General features: G+C 44.2%; 2 protein-coding genes across 8 annotated transcripts in view; both read right to left on the reverse strand.

Moving 5' to 3' along the window:
• Positions 1-7506: 7506 nt before the first annotated feature.
• On the reverse strand, positions 7507-13155 carry dact1 (dishevelled-binding antagonist of beta-catenin 1). 2 transcript variants are annotated; one of them, XM_069535216.1, is made up of 4 exons: positions 12492-13155; positions 11837-11966; positions 11517-11624; positions 7507-10984 (listed from the first exon to the last, which is right to left on the reverse strand). In XM_069535216.1, the coding sequence occupies exons 1-4, from the start codon at positions 12678-12680 to the stop codon at positions 8946-8948; spliced, it is 2466 nt and encodes an 821-aa protein (XP_069391317.1). In that variant the 5' UTR covers positions 12681-13155; the 3' UTR covers positions 7507-8945. The 2 variants fall into 2 exon arrangements, with proteins under 2 accessions (XP_069391317.1, XP_069391318.1); XM_069535217.1 differs by having other exon boundaries at positions 7507-10981; positions 12492-12807.
• A 255-nt stretch (positions 13156-13410) lies between these two features.
• kiaa0586 (KIAA0586 ortholog) overlaps positions 13411-14378 on the reverse strand; it is a 25744-nt gene continuing 24776 nt past the window's right edge. For all 6 annotated transcript variants that reach the window (XM_069535212.1, XM_069535213.1, XM_069535211.1 and 3 more), the window contains exon 25: positions 13411-14378. This exon is cut by the window's right edge and continues 409 nt beyond it. The gene's annotated coding sequence lies outside the window, so the exon portion shown is untranslated.

Below are 14378 nucleotides of genomic sequence, written 5' to 3' on the forward strand. Positions count from 1 at the left end.
CCTGCAGCCTCCTCAGGAAGTGCAGCCTGCTCTGTCCCTTCCTGTACAGATGTTTAGTGTGAGTTGTCCAGTCCAGTTTACTGTCCAGCCATAGACCGAGGTACTTGTAGGAATCTACAGCTTCCACCTCAACTACCTCAATCTGAACTGGTCGCGGTCTCGTTCCGGACTTCCTAAAGTCATTGAGCAGCTCCTTTGTTTTTGAGGTGTTGAGCTGTAGATGGTTAGTGTGGCACCAGACAGTAAAATCCCTCACCAGGCTCCTATACTCCTCCTCTCTGTCGTTCCTGATGCAACCAACGATGGCTGTGTCATCGGCGAACATCTGGATGTGACACAGCTCAGAGTTGCAGCAGAAGTCAGAGGTGTACAGGGTGAAGAGAAGAGGAGCCAGCGCTCCGGTGCTGCTGATCACAGTGTCAGACGTAGTGTCCTTCAGCCGGATGTAGTGCAGCCTGTCGGTGAGGTAGCTGGAGATCCAGGCGACCAGGCAGGGGTCCACTCGCATCCTGTTTAGTTCATAGTGCTCAATCAAAGCTTATGATTAAGGACACACAAGTTCAATTCACACGTTCAGAATCAAACTCTGGTCATTGCTATCATCAGGCACAATCCTTTAAAGTAGCTGTAATCAAAAAACACACAAACTCTTTTTATTTTTTCTTTACTTCTTCTTTCCATATTATGATTAATATTGTTTCCCCTTTTTTCACGAAGCTACATCATCCGCAAAAGAGTGACCGCCCAATATCACCCTGAACCTGAGAGAACACATCACACATGAGGAGTACCATTTGTTATACACCTTCGGTCTTTTATTTTGATATCCCATTTACTGTCGTCACTGGCATGTGGATGCTGATGTCTGAATGTGTTGTTTTGTTTTTTTTTGTTTTTTGTGATTCAATTCAATTCAATTTTATTTATATAGCGCCAATTCATAATTTACATTATCTCAAGGCACTTTACATTTAAAGGTCAAGACCTTAAAACAATATTAACATAGAGAAACCCAACAGTTCCCACAATGAGCAAGCACAGGCGACTGTGGAGGAAAAACTCCCTCATTAAAGGGAGACACCTCTGGAAGAACCAGGCTCAGTGTGGGCGGTCATCTGCCTCGACCGGTTGGGGTGAGGAAAGAAAAGTAAGGGGGGAGGAAAGGAGAGATGGGTGGAAAGCGGGGGAGAGAAGAGAGATGAGGTGGAGAGAGAGAGACCGGTAACAACTTGGCACCATCAAAATCAAGGCTAACCATAACAATAACAATGTATAGATCTACAACATGACTAGATATATTAATGAATTGCTGAGTTCTTGTAATAAATGCAGACAATGGTGATGGTGGTCGTTGTGGTCCTGTAGTCCCGGTGCCGGAGTTATCTGAAACGAGATAGAGAGAAGAGCCAGAGGGACTATGGGAGGACAAAGTGACACTTTGACATGATGACATGTTAAAACTAATGAATAAATAAATAAATAAATAAACAGGTGGGGGGGGGGGGGGCAGAGAGACAGAGGGAAGTGAAGAAGTGCTCAGTGCATGATGGGCGTTCCCCCAGCAGTCTAAACCTATAGCAGCACAACTAAGGGGTGGTTCAGGACTCACCTGATCCAGCCCTAACTATAGGCTTTGTCAAAGAGGAAGGTTTTTAGTTTTACTTTAAATGCTGAGACAGTGTCTGCCTCCCGAACCCAGAGTGGGAGCTGGTTCCACAGGAGAGGAGCCTGATAGCTAAATGTTCTACCTCCTGCTCTACTCTTACAGACTCTTGGAACCACTAGAGAGCCTGTGTTCTGGGAACGAAGTGATCTACTTGATTGGTTAAATAAAGTTGTTTGAATTGAAGACCCTTTATTAATGGGTGGCAACCAATGTCAAGGCGCGTTACCACCAAAGACCTTCTACTGTTCCGGACTCTGTATGACATCGTTGGTTATTTTCAAAGGACACATGTCTTTTGGTGTCGCAGACGTCCTCTGATTGCTCTTCATTATGCTTCAGTGTGTATTACATTCAAAGTTTGACACAAAGAGAAACGACACAGAGACGCAGCAGAAATATTAGCAACCTAACCACCTTTAACATAAGACAGAAGACATGTCTCAGTCAGGAACAGAGAATATACAGAGCTGCAGTTACTGTAACAATGAGAAGCTGCAACAGGAGCTGCGTCAGACCGAGCACCTGACAGAGAGGAAAGAAAACAAGGATCTGTTAGCAACAGTGGAGGATCTGCAGCACCGAGAGAACCACCTCAAGTATAAGCAGAAATGGTCTGAGTACTTGCTTTGTGAAACTCATGCAGAGAATGAAACTGCGTATGCTGAAACTGAACCTCTACAAGAACAACACAAGCTCCTGAAGGAAGCAAACAGGACCCTGACTGAAAAGGTGGCTGTACTTCGAGCTCTGAAGGAAGAGAGCTATCAGAGAGAAGAAGAGATGGATCAGAGAGAAGAGGAAGCTCAGCTCCTCATCCTCAACAAAGACAAGCTCATAGAAAAGCTGCACAGGAGGATCTCCTGCTATCAGCTGCTGAACGAGAGTTATCGTCTGCTCACAGAGGATCAGAACGAATCGGTGAGGGATCTGAAGGAGCAGCTGAGACAGGAGGACAAATCCTGGTAGATAATCTTCTACAGGAGACTCCAGATGATGAGGTTCTACATGAAACTCCTGATGTTGAGCCTCTGCAGGAGACTCCAGATGATGAGGTTCTACATGAAACTCCTGATGTTGAGCCTCTGCAGGAGACTCCAGATGATGAGGTTCTACATGAAACTCCTGATGTTGAGCCTCTGCAGGAGTCTCCAGATGATGAGGAGACTCCTGCAGCAGATTCTCGTTGGCGTTACTATGGCTACCAGTTTCTACAGCTGTCTGGGTGTGTCTGCATAGCTGCTATGAAGTTCTCTCTCAGGGCCTTCTGGCTACAGACCTGAACCGCTGAAGGAACTCCCATCATGCATTGCACCTGACTCTCTTTTCCTAACTCTCTCTTTTCTACTCTATTAACAGAAAATGCTGCAGATAAAATGAAATAATACACATAAACAAATATCACTTGAATGATTGTATTATTATTAATAATAACGATAACTAGAAAATTCCTCCCGACAGATTTTGTGTCATGGATTCTCATGTTGCCAGTAGTAACTGTGTGGATGTGTCTGAATGTTTGTAATCCAGTAGTATTAGTAATAGTACTGGCAGTAATAGTGCTAGTAGTAGTAGTTGTAGCAGTACTTGTAGTAGGCAGGGAAACAATCCACCACCCCTCACTTGTCTTCAATAGATCTTGAACTGACGTCACGAGTTTCATCCTCTAACCAACAGCTCGTCCATGTGACTCGGTTCCAACTGGACGTTTCCCTGATTGACAGTTCCATATTCAACCAGGAGGCTGATATGTGATAAGTGGATGAACTAGTTTGTTTGTGTGTGCGTGTAGACTGGGTGTGTTCTGGTGGTTTTCTGCCCCCTGTTGGACAAAAATGATCACTGCAGCTTTACTCCATTCTGTGTGTCCCTGTTGTCTCGTCGGAGGGAAAGTTTCCTGAACCAGGAGCTGCACTGAAGTCTGAAGACACAAATTAATACAAACAGACACACTGATCAATTATGAATAATCACAACATCACATAGACCTGATTTACATGATCACAGCTGCTGACCAGGTTCAAATCCTCATGAACGCCCCCTGGTGGCTGACTGCAAATGATGTCATCACCACAAGATGGCAGCGTTTGTATCTAAGATGTTTTAGCTTCTTTTCTGGAGGAGAAGCAAGATCGTCTTTATTTACAGTCGTAGAACAGACATGGTGAAGCCCTGCGGGATGATGGGAGTTGTAGTCTTCTCCTGGTTAAAGGTCCAGTGTGTAAGATTCAGGTGAAAGGATCTATTGGTAGAAATGTAATGTAGAAGAATCCTCATGATGTTTTCACCTGTTCGTTTCATCTAAACTGTTTGAATTGTAGTTTCCCGTACCCCAGAAAGGCCCTTTATATTTAAATACTTTATATTTAAATACTTTATATTTAAATACTTTATATTTAAACACTTTATATTTAAACACTTTATATTTAAACACTTTATATTTAAATACTTTATATTTAAACACTTTATATTTAAACACTTTATATTTAAATGCTTTATATTTAAAGACTTTATATTTAAACACTTTATATTTAAACACTTTATATTTAAACACTTTATATTTAAACACTTTATATTTAAAGACTTTATATTTAAATACTTTATATTTAAATACTTTATATTTAAACACTTTATATTTAAAGACTTTATATTTAAATACTTTATATTTAAATACTTTATATTTAAATACTTTATATTTAAACACTTTATATTTAAATGCTTTATATTTAAACACTTTATATTTAAATGCTTTATATTTAAACACTTTATATTTAAATACTTTATATTTAAACACTTTATATTTAAATACTTTATATTTAAATACTTTATATTTAAACACTTTATATTTAAACACTTTATATTTAAACACTTTATATTTAAACACTTTATATTTACATGGAGGGGACCCTCTCTACGGAGGCCATCATGTCTTTAACATTAGTCCAGACTGGACAAACTAAAACCTTTTGAGTTTTTATGACGACTGAAGCTTGGGGGAGGGGAGGGGTGTTCAGCTGCAACATGACACTTCACCACTAGATGTCACTAAATTCTACACACTGAACCTTTAAGATTCCTTCAGAGCAGCTGATTGACTTCATGTTAAACAGTGTTTCTCTGACTTGTCTCTGATGAGTCGAGCTGCCGCTAATGTTCGCTTAGCTTGTTTCTCTGAAAACTTCAGATCCAGATGTCCGACGACTAAAATCCTTCATCTGCTTCAAACACAGTTACAAACAACCAAGATCTAAAAAGTGCATCATAAAAATGTGACTTCAAACTGGGTAAAAGTCACTTTTGACTCTTCAGACAAACACTGACACATGCACAAAGAGGAGAGCAACAGGCGGCCAGATGAAATGTTAGCTTGTTTAAACCACAGGTTTCTGCAGGTTTGAAAATATAAATATACAAAACTAAATCAGAAAAAGTTGGGACGTTATGTTACATTTCAAATTATAAGTGAAAACAGTGATGTATAAATGATCTTTAACCTGTTTTACAGTAAAAACAACACAAAAGCAAATTATTTGATGTTTGACATCATAGATTCTATTGTTTCAATTTTGATTCTTGCAACATATTTCAAAAACAGTTGGGGCAGTTAAGTTTCTATCACTTTGTAATGTTGCCGTTCCTTTTCACAACACTTAAAAGACGTTTAGGTGATGAAGCGTCTCAGATGTCATTTTGTCCCATTCGTCCTGCATGCAGGTCAGTCCGGCACCCCCACCCTCTTCTTCAGCAGCCATGCCTTTCTCATGTGTGCAGAACGTGGTTTTGTGTTGTCTTGTTGAAATGTGCATGTCTGGAAAAGATGTCGTCTTGAAGGCAGCATATGTTGCTCCAAAATCTTTTCGTCAGTAATGGTGCCATCACAGAAGACACAACCCCAAGACAGACCCTGTCTTTTAGACTTGTTGCTGATGACAGCGTCCATTTCTTCCAGAAAAGACCTGAAATACTGACTCGTCTGACCTCGATACACGTTTCCACTGTGTCATGGTTCATCCTCAGAATCCTTGGAGTCCAGAGAAGTCGACGGTGCGTCTGGACAGTTAACATAAGTCTTTGGCTCAGCAAAGTTTTAACTGGTGGATGTACTACGTATTGTAGTGCGTGACAAAGGTTTGCCAAAGTAATCCTGAGCCCATGTGGTTCTCCCTCTGATGGATGACGGTTCTTGATGCAGTGTCTGAGAGATTGGAGAATACTGTTAGTCAGTTTAGGCTTGTGTCCTTTACGCACTGAAATTCCTCCAGATTTAAAAATGTACCATGAAATATCTAAATCCCTTCCTGTCTCTATTTGAACACTGTTTTTTAAACATTTCAATAATTTTCTCACACATTTGTTGGCGATCCTCTGCTCATCTTTGCTCCTAAAGAACTTTCCTGGATGCTGCTTCTGGACTAATTCATGTACAATCACCTGCTGACATCACCTTTTTCAAATCACTTCATCTTTTCATCATTCGATCTCATTACCCTAAATTGCCTGATTGGCAGGAATGAATGTATATTTAGAAATACAATGAACCTTGAGGCTTCATTAAACTGACTCAGTTATTCAGTGAAGAACTGGAATCCTTGGTCTCACTGTTGTAAACACTCAGCTCCAGTAACTCAACCTGACTTTGTGTGTTGAGTTTGTGAATCTGGCTCGTCTCCGTCATGTTTTTATCAAAGAGCAGAAACTTCAAACTCCTCTTTCATTGCAGTTTGCTGCTGATCCGATGCATTCTGGGTAATCAGGCAGAAGGATCTTCCCACTATAAATATACAGTTTCTGTCATCAAATGACTTCGTTAAATCACCAGCGGCCCGACAACTGAGGTCACTGTGTGTGTGTGTGTGTGGGGGGGGGGGGGGTATGTACACACATACAAATACACTCTTACACACACACACACGCCCACGCTGACGCCCACACAATGAACCATAGCTTCACAAACATCCATGTGTTTTGTTTCCATGACAACGATATTACAGAACTAAAATCACTCTGCTTAAGTCTCAGAGAGAAAGAGACGGACAGACTGTGTGTGTGTGTGTGTGTGTGTGTGTGTGTGTGAATTACTGTCAGAGAAAGACATGGAGACTTGATGTCTGTTCTTCTTCCTCAGACTGGACACTGTGTTGGAGACTGGACAGATTTGTCCTCTGAGTGTTGATGGCATGGAAACGACTCCCAGGAGAGAAGACCAATATACCGAGTGCTCATAAACACACCGTCAGTCCCTGTGGAGGACACACGGTTGTCCTCTTTATGCTCAGTGTCATCTTCATCATCTGTGACCTTCACCGCGAAGCTGATGTTTTCAAAGATGTTTGTTTGACACTAAAACTAGAGAACACGTCTCTGAGACACCCGAGTGTCACACAAACTGTTTTTATTAAGATCCATGAATTATTCTCTAAAAATGTTGAAAAAAGATTCTTCTCTGACACGTCACATCCACTGTGCACGAGTCTGTGACGCTGCTGAACAGATGGAATCAAACACAACACAGACATGATGTCACAAGATACACAAACTCATCCTGATCCATCCAGAAACAATGAGACCGCTGGGCCACAGTGTCGCAGCCAGTGTTTGTTAGACCTGCTGCTCTGGTTCAAATGTGCAGTGACATCAGAATCAGCGTGTGATTGGTCTGAACAGCAGGAAGACAACTCCAGATGTCCTGGATATGTTGAACTCACTTCGTAGAACAGACTCCAGCAAATGAAACCAAGCAAACCTTATTCTGCTTTCCACTTCACAGTTTAAATAGTAATAAGAAACACATCAGACTTAATATAAAAGTGAAGCTCAGTGAAACACTGTGAGATATACAAATATGTACAAAGCAAATATATTAGGTCTTAAATAGCTTTCAGCAAAAAAGAGACTTCAGGTCATTGATAAAAACAGAAGCATTTACAGAAACCTGTCGTGGTTCAGCAAAGAGCTAACAAGATACAAACAAACAACAGATGAACGAGGTGACACAGTCCGTCCCGTCCAGGAAATAAAGACATCACTGAGGACAGTGAGGAACCTTCTGGAGACATAAACATCTGCGGACGTTTCCAAACAACTCCGACGACCGGACGCACACCCTGCTTCAAACAAAGAGCCGCCCACATCATTGACTGTGTCTGAAACCTCTTTGTGACTTTGTACAGTGATGGTGTGGAAGCTCCGTTTGGTTTTGGGAATTTCAACAGAAACCAGGTTATAGTGATATTTAAATATTCTGAATATACAAACTTAGAGGCCGAGAATGGAGATGAACCGATGATCAGAAACCTGGAGACGAACGACCACATGTCTCAAAACTCAATCCACATCAAAACCAGGGTAAAAGTCTTCTTGATTTTTTGTTGCTGTTTAAATGAATTCACAAATTTTTCTCCAAAGTAATTTACAACTGAGGGACAGCAAATCTATTTGTTAAGACTTTCCGACCGCAGGAGTCTGGACCTGGAGAAGCTGCTGTTGGTCTTGTGTCCGGTTGGGAACTCATTTAAAAACTAAAACAATCTCTGTCCACGCTAACACACCTGGAATCACATGACCGTTCACCTACACTGGTCATGTGATGTAAACAGGAAGTAGATGATCTCTTCTGCAGTTGGTTGCCTAGTTACAGAAACTCTTCTGAAGGAGGAACAGTGATGGTGAAAAGTCCGAGCAGGGATTTCTGGACCTGGTTGGACGACATGTTTGTTTGAAGCAGGTCTCACAGCCGGGTTCACTTCCATTGAGGCACTTGTTGAACCAGGAGAGACAGGAACAGGAAGCACAACAATTTGATTGGCTGGATTCAAGCCCACCCTTTACAATCTGTAGTTTCCCAAAATGAAACTTGGTGTAACCAGAAACCTAAAGACAAGGAGTCATTTAGATGAACAGTCGCACATGTGAAGCTGATATGTGAGCCAATCACTGAAAGGCTACTGATGACAAAGTGCACCAGAACATTCCCTCTTTAAACATCATGCTGAAGAACCCAAGAGGAAAGATGAGCACCCCCCCACAGTATTTAGAAAACAGCAGCTCCTGGAGTCGTGATCACACTGAGTCGCTCAGATGAACTCAACCAGTGAACAGAGTTCCTGTGCCACATGGTTCTTACAAGAGTTGTGTGGTGTGGTTTAGTCTCTTAGTTTCATAAGTGTCCCATGTTTTACAGTGTATTAGGTTCAGGAACATAAGAAGTGCATGGGTAAGACATTCCAGCAGGTAGGACTCTGGTCCACTTTGGCAGGACGGTGGTTTCCTGCCTCCCGCTGACTCACACAGTGGTCATGAGTTTGAGTGAACCTGACCTGAACCTCAGGATCTTCTTCTTCAGGTTGTGAGAGGCTTTAATCTTGACGAAGGCCTTCACCTGAGGTGGACTCCTGTCTTGCCCCATCACCCTGGCCCCTGGTGCCCCCAACTGGTTCCAGCATTTGCCCATTCCACCTGTCCCACCGCCAGCTCCACTCTCCTCAGTACCAGTGCTGGTGGTGCTCTCCTCCACAGACTCACTGTCTCCAAAGCGGTTGGTGGTGTAGTTGGATCTCTCGTCCTCACTGGTGTCCATGATGGTGGAGTGAAAGAGCGACGCACACTCGGCAGAATACTCAGAGTCACTTCTTCCAATGTAAGAGTACGGGCTCCTCAGCTGCCCACTGGAGGGGCGGTACATGTTGGCTGCAGAAATACTGAGACGCTCTTTTCTCTGCTTTCTCTGAGTGCGTCTGAACGCCTCATGTGCGACATCCATGGTCACACGTAGCCGCCGGTAATCATGGCGTTTGTGTTTTGGTTTAGCAACAACCATTACCTGGTCACGCCTGTGGTGATGGTGATGATGGTGACTGTGGTGGTGGAGGTTTCCATGGTAACAGTACTTGGACGTGCCTGACCGCACACTGGTTAGTGTCAGTGTGGTGTATTTATCCAGGACTCGGCCTTCTGGGATGGACAAGGGGAGGCGTTTGATTATGGATGAGGAAGCAGTGCCAGGTGCTGTCTTGGAGACTTTAATGTTGGTAGAACCTCCATCCTCCAGTAGCTGGGACTCTTTAGAACTGGACCTGCGGTGAGATTTATCCTCTTCTCTCTCTGAAGGCTCATTGTGTTCAGGGGTCAGACTCATCTTCATCGACGTGGTGATCTTCACCTTGACAGTCTTGGTATTCTTTCTGCTCCCTTTGCAGAGTTTGATGTTCTGCCGCTGGGCAGGAATGTTCTTAGTGTTAACCATGTGACTCCTTCGTCCTCCTCCACCTCTTGCTTTGTCCGGAGTCTGAGAGGAGGACCCTAGAACTGTAAGCTCCAGCACTGACCTGTCACCTTTCTCCGTCTGGTCGGCTTGCAGAAGCTTGGGGCTGTTCGTAGGAGAGGCTGATTGTGTTTTGACAGCCGGAGGAGATCTGAGGAGCAGTGCTGGGTCAGGCGAGTAACATGGCTGCTTGGTCGCCTTGGGGGTGGAGTCAGCTTTGGGAGTGCCAGGCTCCTTGACGTCTTTATGCATGGTGGCGATGGCCACTGCTGACAGAGGGAGCAACACTTTGCTCTTCTTTGTCAGCAGACTTGGGTTCATTAGAGAGCTGCTCTGGTTTTGTGCCAAGTCACTGCTATTAATCTTGAAGCCATCTTGCTTTGTGTCAACGCTGCCGCCATAGACGCTATTTAAGGTCTCCACCTTCTCTGCTTTAGTCTCCACGGACCAATGCCTCTGAGGAGACAAGGTTGCTGCTGTGCTGGTGGGTTCCAGTTCAGACCCCTTCAAAGTCTTTAAACCAGGACCAGACACCTGCCTCACACATAGACTTGCCTGCCTCAGGAAGCTCTTTGACGGTTCAGTGCTGATGCTGGTCCTGGGTCTGCTGGTCCTGATGGGCAGGGCTCTCCGCTGTACTAGACTGTAGATGTAGCTGTCCAGATGCTTCTGAGACTGAGTGTGGGAAGAAGAGGAGGCCGACCAGGATGAGCTCTGAGGTACAAGAGGAGCTGCAACAGAAGCAGACTCTGGTTTGATAACTTCAACACCAGCTTCAATGGTTTTCAGAAGTCCATCGTCTACGCTGTGACTGCAATGACCCAACATCTGAAGGAAGCTCGGACTCTGGACTGCCACGGCGTGCAGCGGGCTTGGGTAACGGTACACGTCGCTGCCATTTTGGATCACCAGGTTGCAGCGATTCTTCGACTGGGAGCAACAGGAGACAGAATCCAGGGTGTGTGGGTGAGGGGCAGAGAGTGAGCGACGAACTGTTCCAGACAAGTCATCACAACGTCCTCCAACCAGAACGTCACAGTCCAAACAGCTGCACCGCTCTTCTGAGACGAGAAGGAGTTTCACATTAGTGAGAAGCAGTGTTGTCATCAGCAGCAGCTCCACAGGACTAAATGGATTCGACTAAAGTTAATGAAATAAAATCTACACATCTTCAGGCTGAGACACGTCTCCTCTGACTACACCTGGGTTAAGAAAACAGTTTAGTTCCACTTACAAAAAAAGAATTCTGGGTTTGTTCTCTCATGGGGATGATGTGTAATGTAATCTAATGTAAACTAAAGTAAAGTAAAGTCAAGTAGAGTAATTTAATGTAGAGTAATGTAAAGTCAAGTCAAGTCAAGTAAAGTAATCTAATGTAAACTAAAGTAAAGTAAAGTCAAGTAATGACATAATTATCATGTTAATTAGACTGGAGGATTTATCTCCTGCCCCAGGGTCAAAGGTCAGTGGTTATCATGGACGATTGACAGCAGAGAACTGATCACTGACCCCGCCCCCCTAAAATTAACCTTATTGCAGACTCCTCCCTCCTCCCCTCACCTGCCCATCACCTGATCAACTGATGATCTGTACCTGTCGACAGGAGGCGTCCACCAGCGTCCGCTGCCGAGCACAAGCACTCACTGAAGACCGAGTTCGACGAGTTAGAGAGCGACGCCCCCTCGCTCAGCTCAAAGAAACCTGAGAGACAGGAAGTGATGTCATGACTGAAACACCCTGTGAGGAATGGAGGGTCACAGCTAACGATATAATATATATATATATATATATATAATAATTAAATAATCTGCTTTATAAATATAATAACAGCGGCCAGTGATCCCTGAAGTAAAGAGTAACTGCAACTATCACTATAACTAGGAGTACAAAGTACTACATAGTCATACTAGTACCTGAGCTTGGCCGGCTGTCGCTCTCCAGCTGGTCGAGTGACGGCACAGGGTCCAGTCGCAGCTCGTTGATCTGTCGGTCCAGCTCCTCTAACTGATGGATGAGGCCGGCGTCCGTCCTCCTCAGACAGTTCTGATGGGCACACACAGACAGACACGTCTCACCTGTGTCCACTGACACATCTCACCTGTGTCCACTGACACATCTCACCTGTGTCCACTGACACGTCTCACCTGTGTCCACTGACACGTCTCACCTGTGTCCACTGACACAAACCAACTGAGACAAAGTTCAACCCATTTCACTCATAAAACCAGAAGCTGAGTTGTCATGGATACAACCTGAACATCAGTACAACTCATGACCTGTGTGTGTGTCCCTGTGTGTGTGTGTGTGTGTCTCTGTGTGTGTGTGTGTGTCTCTCTGTTTGTGTGTGTGTGTCTCTGTGTGTGTGTGTCTCTGTGTGTGTGTGTGTGTGTGTGTCTCTGTGTGTGTGTGTGTGTCTCTCTGTGTGTGTGTGTGTGTGTCTGTGTGTGTCTCATTAGCTGCTCTCAGACACACACTGATCTAAATTCCATCATAACGTCACAATCATCTCTGACCTTTGACGTCACACCTGAGTCTGTGCAGACCAGGGTCAGAGGTCATGAGACCTACCAGCTGTTTCCTGAGCAGCAGGACATCTTCCTCCTCCTCCTCTTCTTCCTCCTCCTCCTCCTCCTCCTCCTCCTCCTCCTCCTCCAGCGCCCTCCGGACCAGCTCCTCCTGCCGCTGCCGCAGAGCCTCCAGCTCCCTGAGGCCGGACACCGCCTCTCCGTCCCGGCTGCAGCGGCCGGACAGACGCATGTCCTCCGCCAGACCTCAGGACTTTCACTGCATCTGACCCGGATCAGTTGACCCGGGTTGATAAAGCGGGTTAAACAGCCGCAACCGGGATCCACAATCAACCGGTGGTCGGAGCAGCGGGTGGGTTCATCCGGAAATCTGTCCACTCAGGTGGAAGTCCAGGTAAATCCCAGCATGCCCCGGGGCTGCGGAAAAGGTGGAGATCCGGAGACTGTCCGGATCAGCTCGGATCGGTTCGGATCAGCTCGGATCAGTTCAGATCAGTTCGGATCGGTTCGGATCAGTTCGGATCGGTTCGGTTCGGATCAGCTCGGATCGGTTCGGATCAGCTCGGATCAGTTCGGATCGGTTCGGATCAGCTCGGATCAGTTCAGATCAGTTCGGATCGGTTCGGATCAGTTCGGATCGGTTCGGTTCGGATCAGCTCGGATCGGTTCGGATCAGCTGCTGCTTCAGATGAAGCTTCGACCACACTGACCCTCAGCCCATGAAACCCCGCCCCCTCCGCGCAGACTGGCCAATCAGCTGAGACGTGTCAGCAACAATGAGGACATGGACTTCCTGTTGTGATCGTCAGAATAAAACAGAATATAAAGCAGCGCTATATATGAATATAAAGAGAGGATTATATGAACATAGACATATATGTGCACATGCACACGCCCCCATCAGGTCAGTTCTTTAAACGAGATACTCGCACTTCGCCCTCATCATTTTATTTTCAGACACATTCAAGTGTTTCTGATGCTTTAATATCACAATTTGAAACATGGAGTCAAAGTTTGTCACATCTCTGCTGCTGCTTCGTGTGTTCAACAAAAACTGTGGAGAAAGTCCAGAACCAGTTCTCTGGAGGTTCTCCTGGAGGTCACGTCATTTATGTTAAAGCTACAAAACGAATCTTGGTTTTAACAATAACAAGATTTACTACTCATTCGACTGGAGCTGAAGTTACACTTCAAATACATTTTCATAAAAACTCATTTCAGTCACAGCAGGAGGCAGATCTCCAGCTTCTGATGGGACAGAAAGAGGAAGTCACAGATCAACAGCTTCAAATAAAACACAGGTTCACACTTCAACAGTTAATTCAATCCATCTAATGCAAACATCCTGTCGGGTGAAGACAGGTTACAAAATCTGCGACACAAACTTTATTTTCAGAAACTGAACTGAACAAATCTTTAGTTCACTTGATTCTGACAAATGCTCTTATTTTGAAGGCAACATTCAGACCACTTCCTGTCCCGAGTGTGTAAAAATATTAATGCTCCGTCCCACGGACCCGCCCCCCGGGTCCTAACGCCTCCTCCCGTCAGACTCTTCATCTGTTTGATATAAAACTGTGAAACATTTAAAGGAAATTATTTAAATATTGTGACAAAACTATTTGAACTATTTAATAAAATCGTTTGAAAACCAAAACTTTCATATTTTTATCAAAGCTTCTGTGTTTTATGAGTTTTTTTATTTAAATTTAAACAGAGATGAACAAGTTTTATTTTGGAAGATCATGAGAAAGGATCAGATGAGAGAAGATGAGAAGAAAAGATGACACGCCCCCCGGGGGCACACCCCTTCTCTTGACAACTCACGATGAGAAACACTGAAAGTTTTTACGAGTCACGTTAAGTTTGCTAAAAGGATTTGTTTCTTTAAAAGCAGGATGATCGTCCTGTCGATCACTCAGTGAACATG

The sequence above is a fragment of the Paralichthys olivaceus genome, chromosome 12 (genome assembly GCF_024713975.1).
Source record: "Paralichthys olivaceus isolate ysfri-2021 chromosome 12, ASM2471397v2, whole genome shotgun sequence".
NCBI lineage: Eukaryota > Metazoa > Chordata > Actinopteri > Pleuronectiformes > Paralichthyidae > Paralichthys > Paralichthys olivaceus.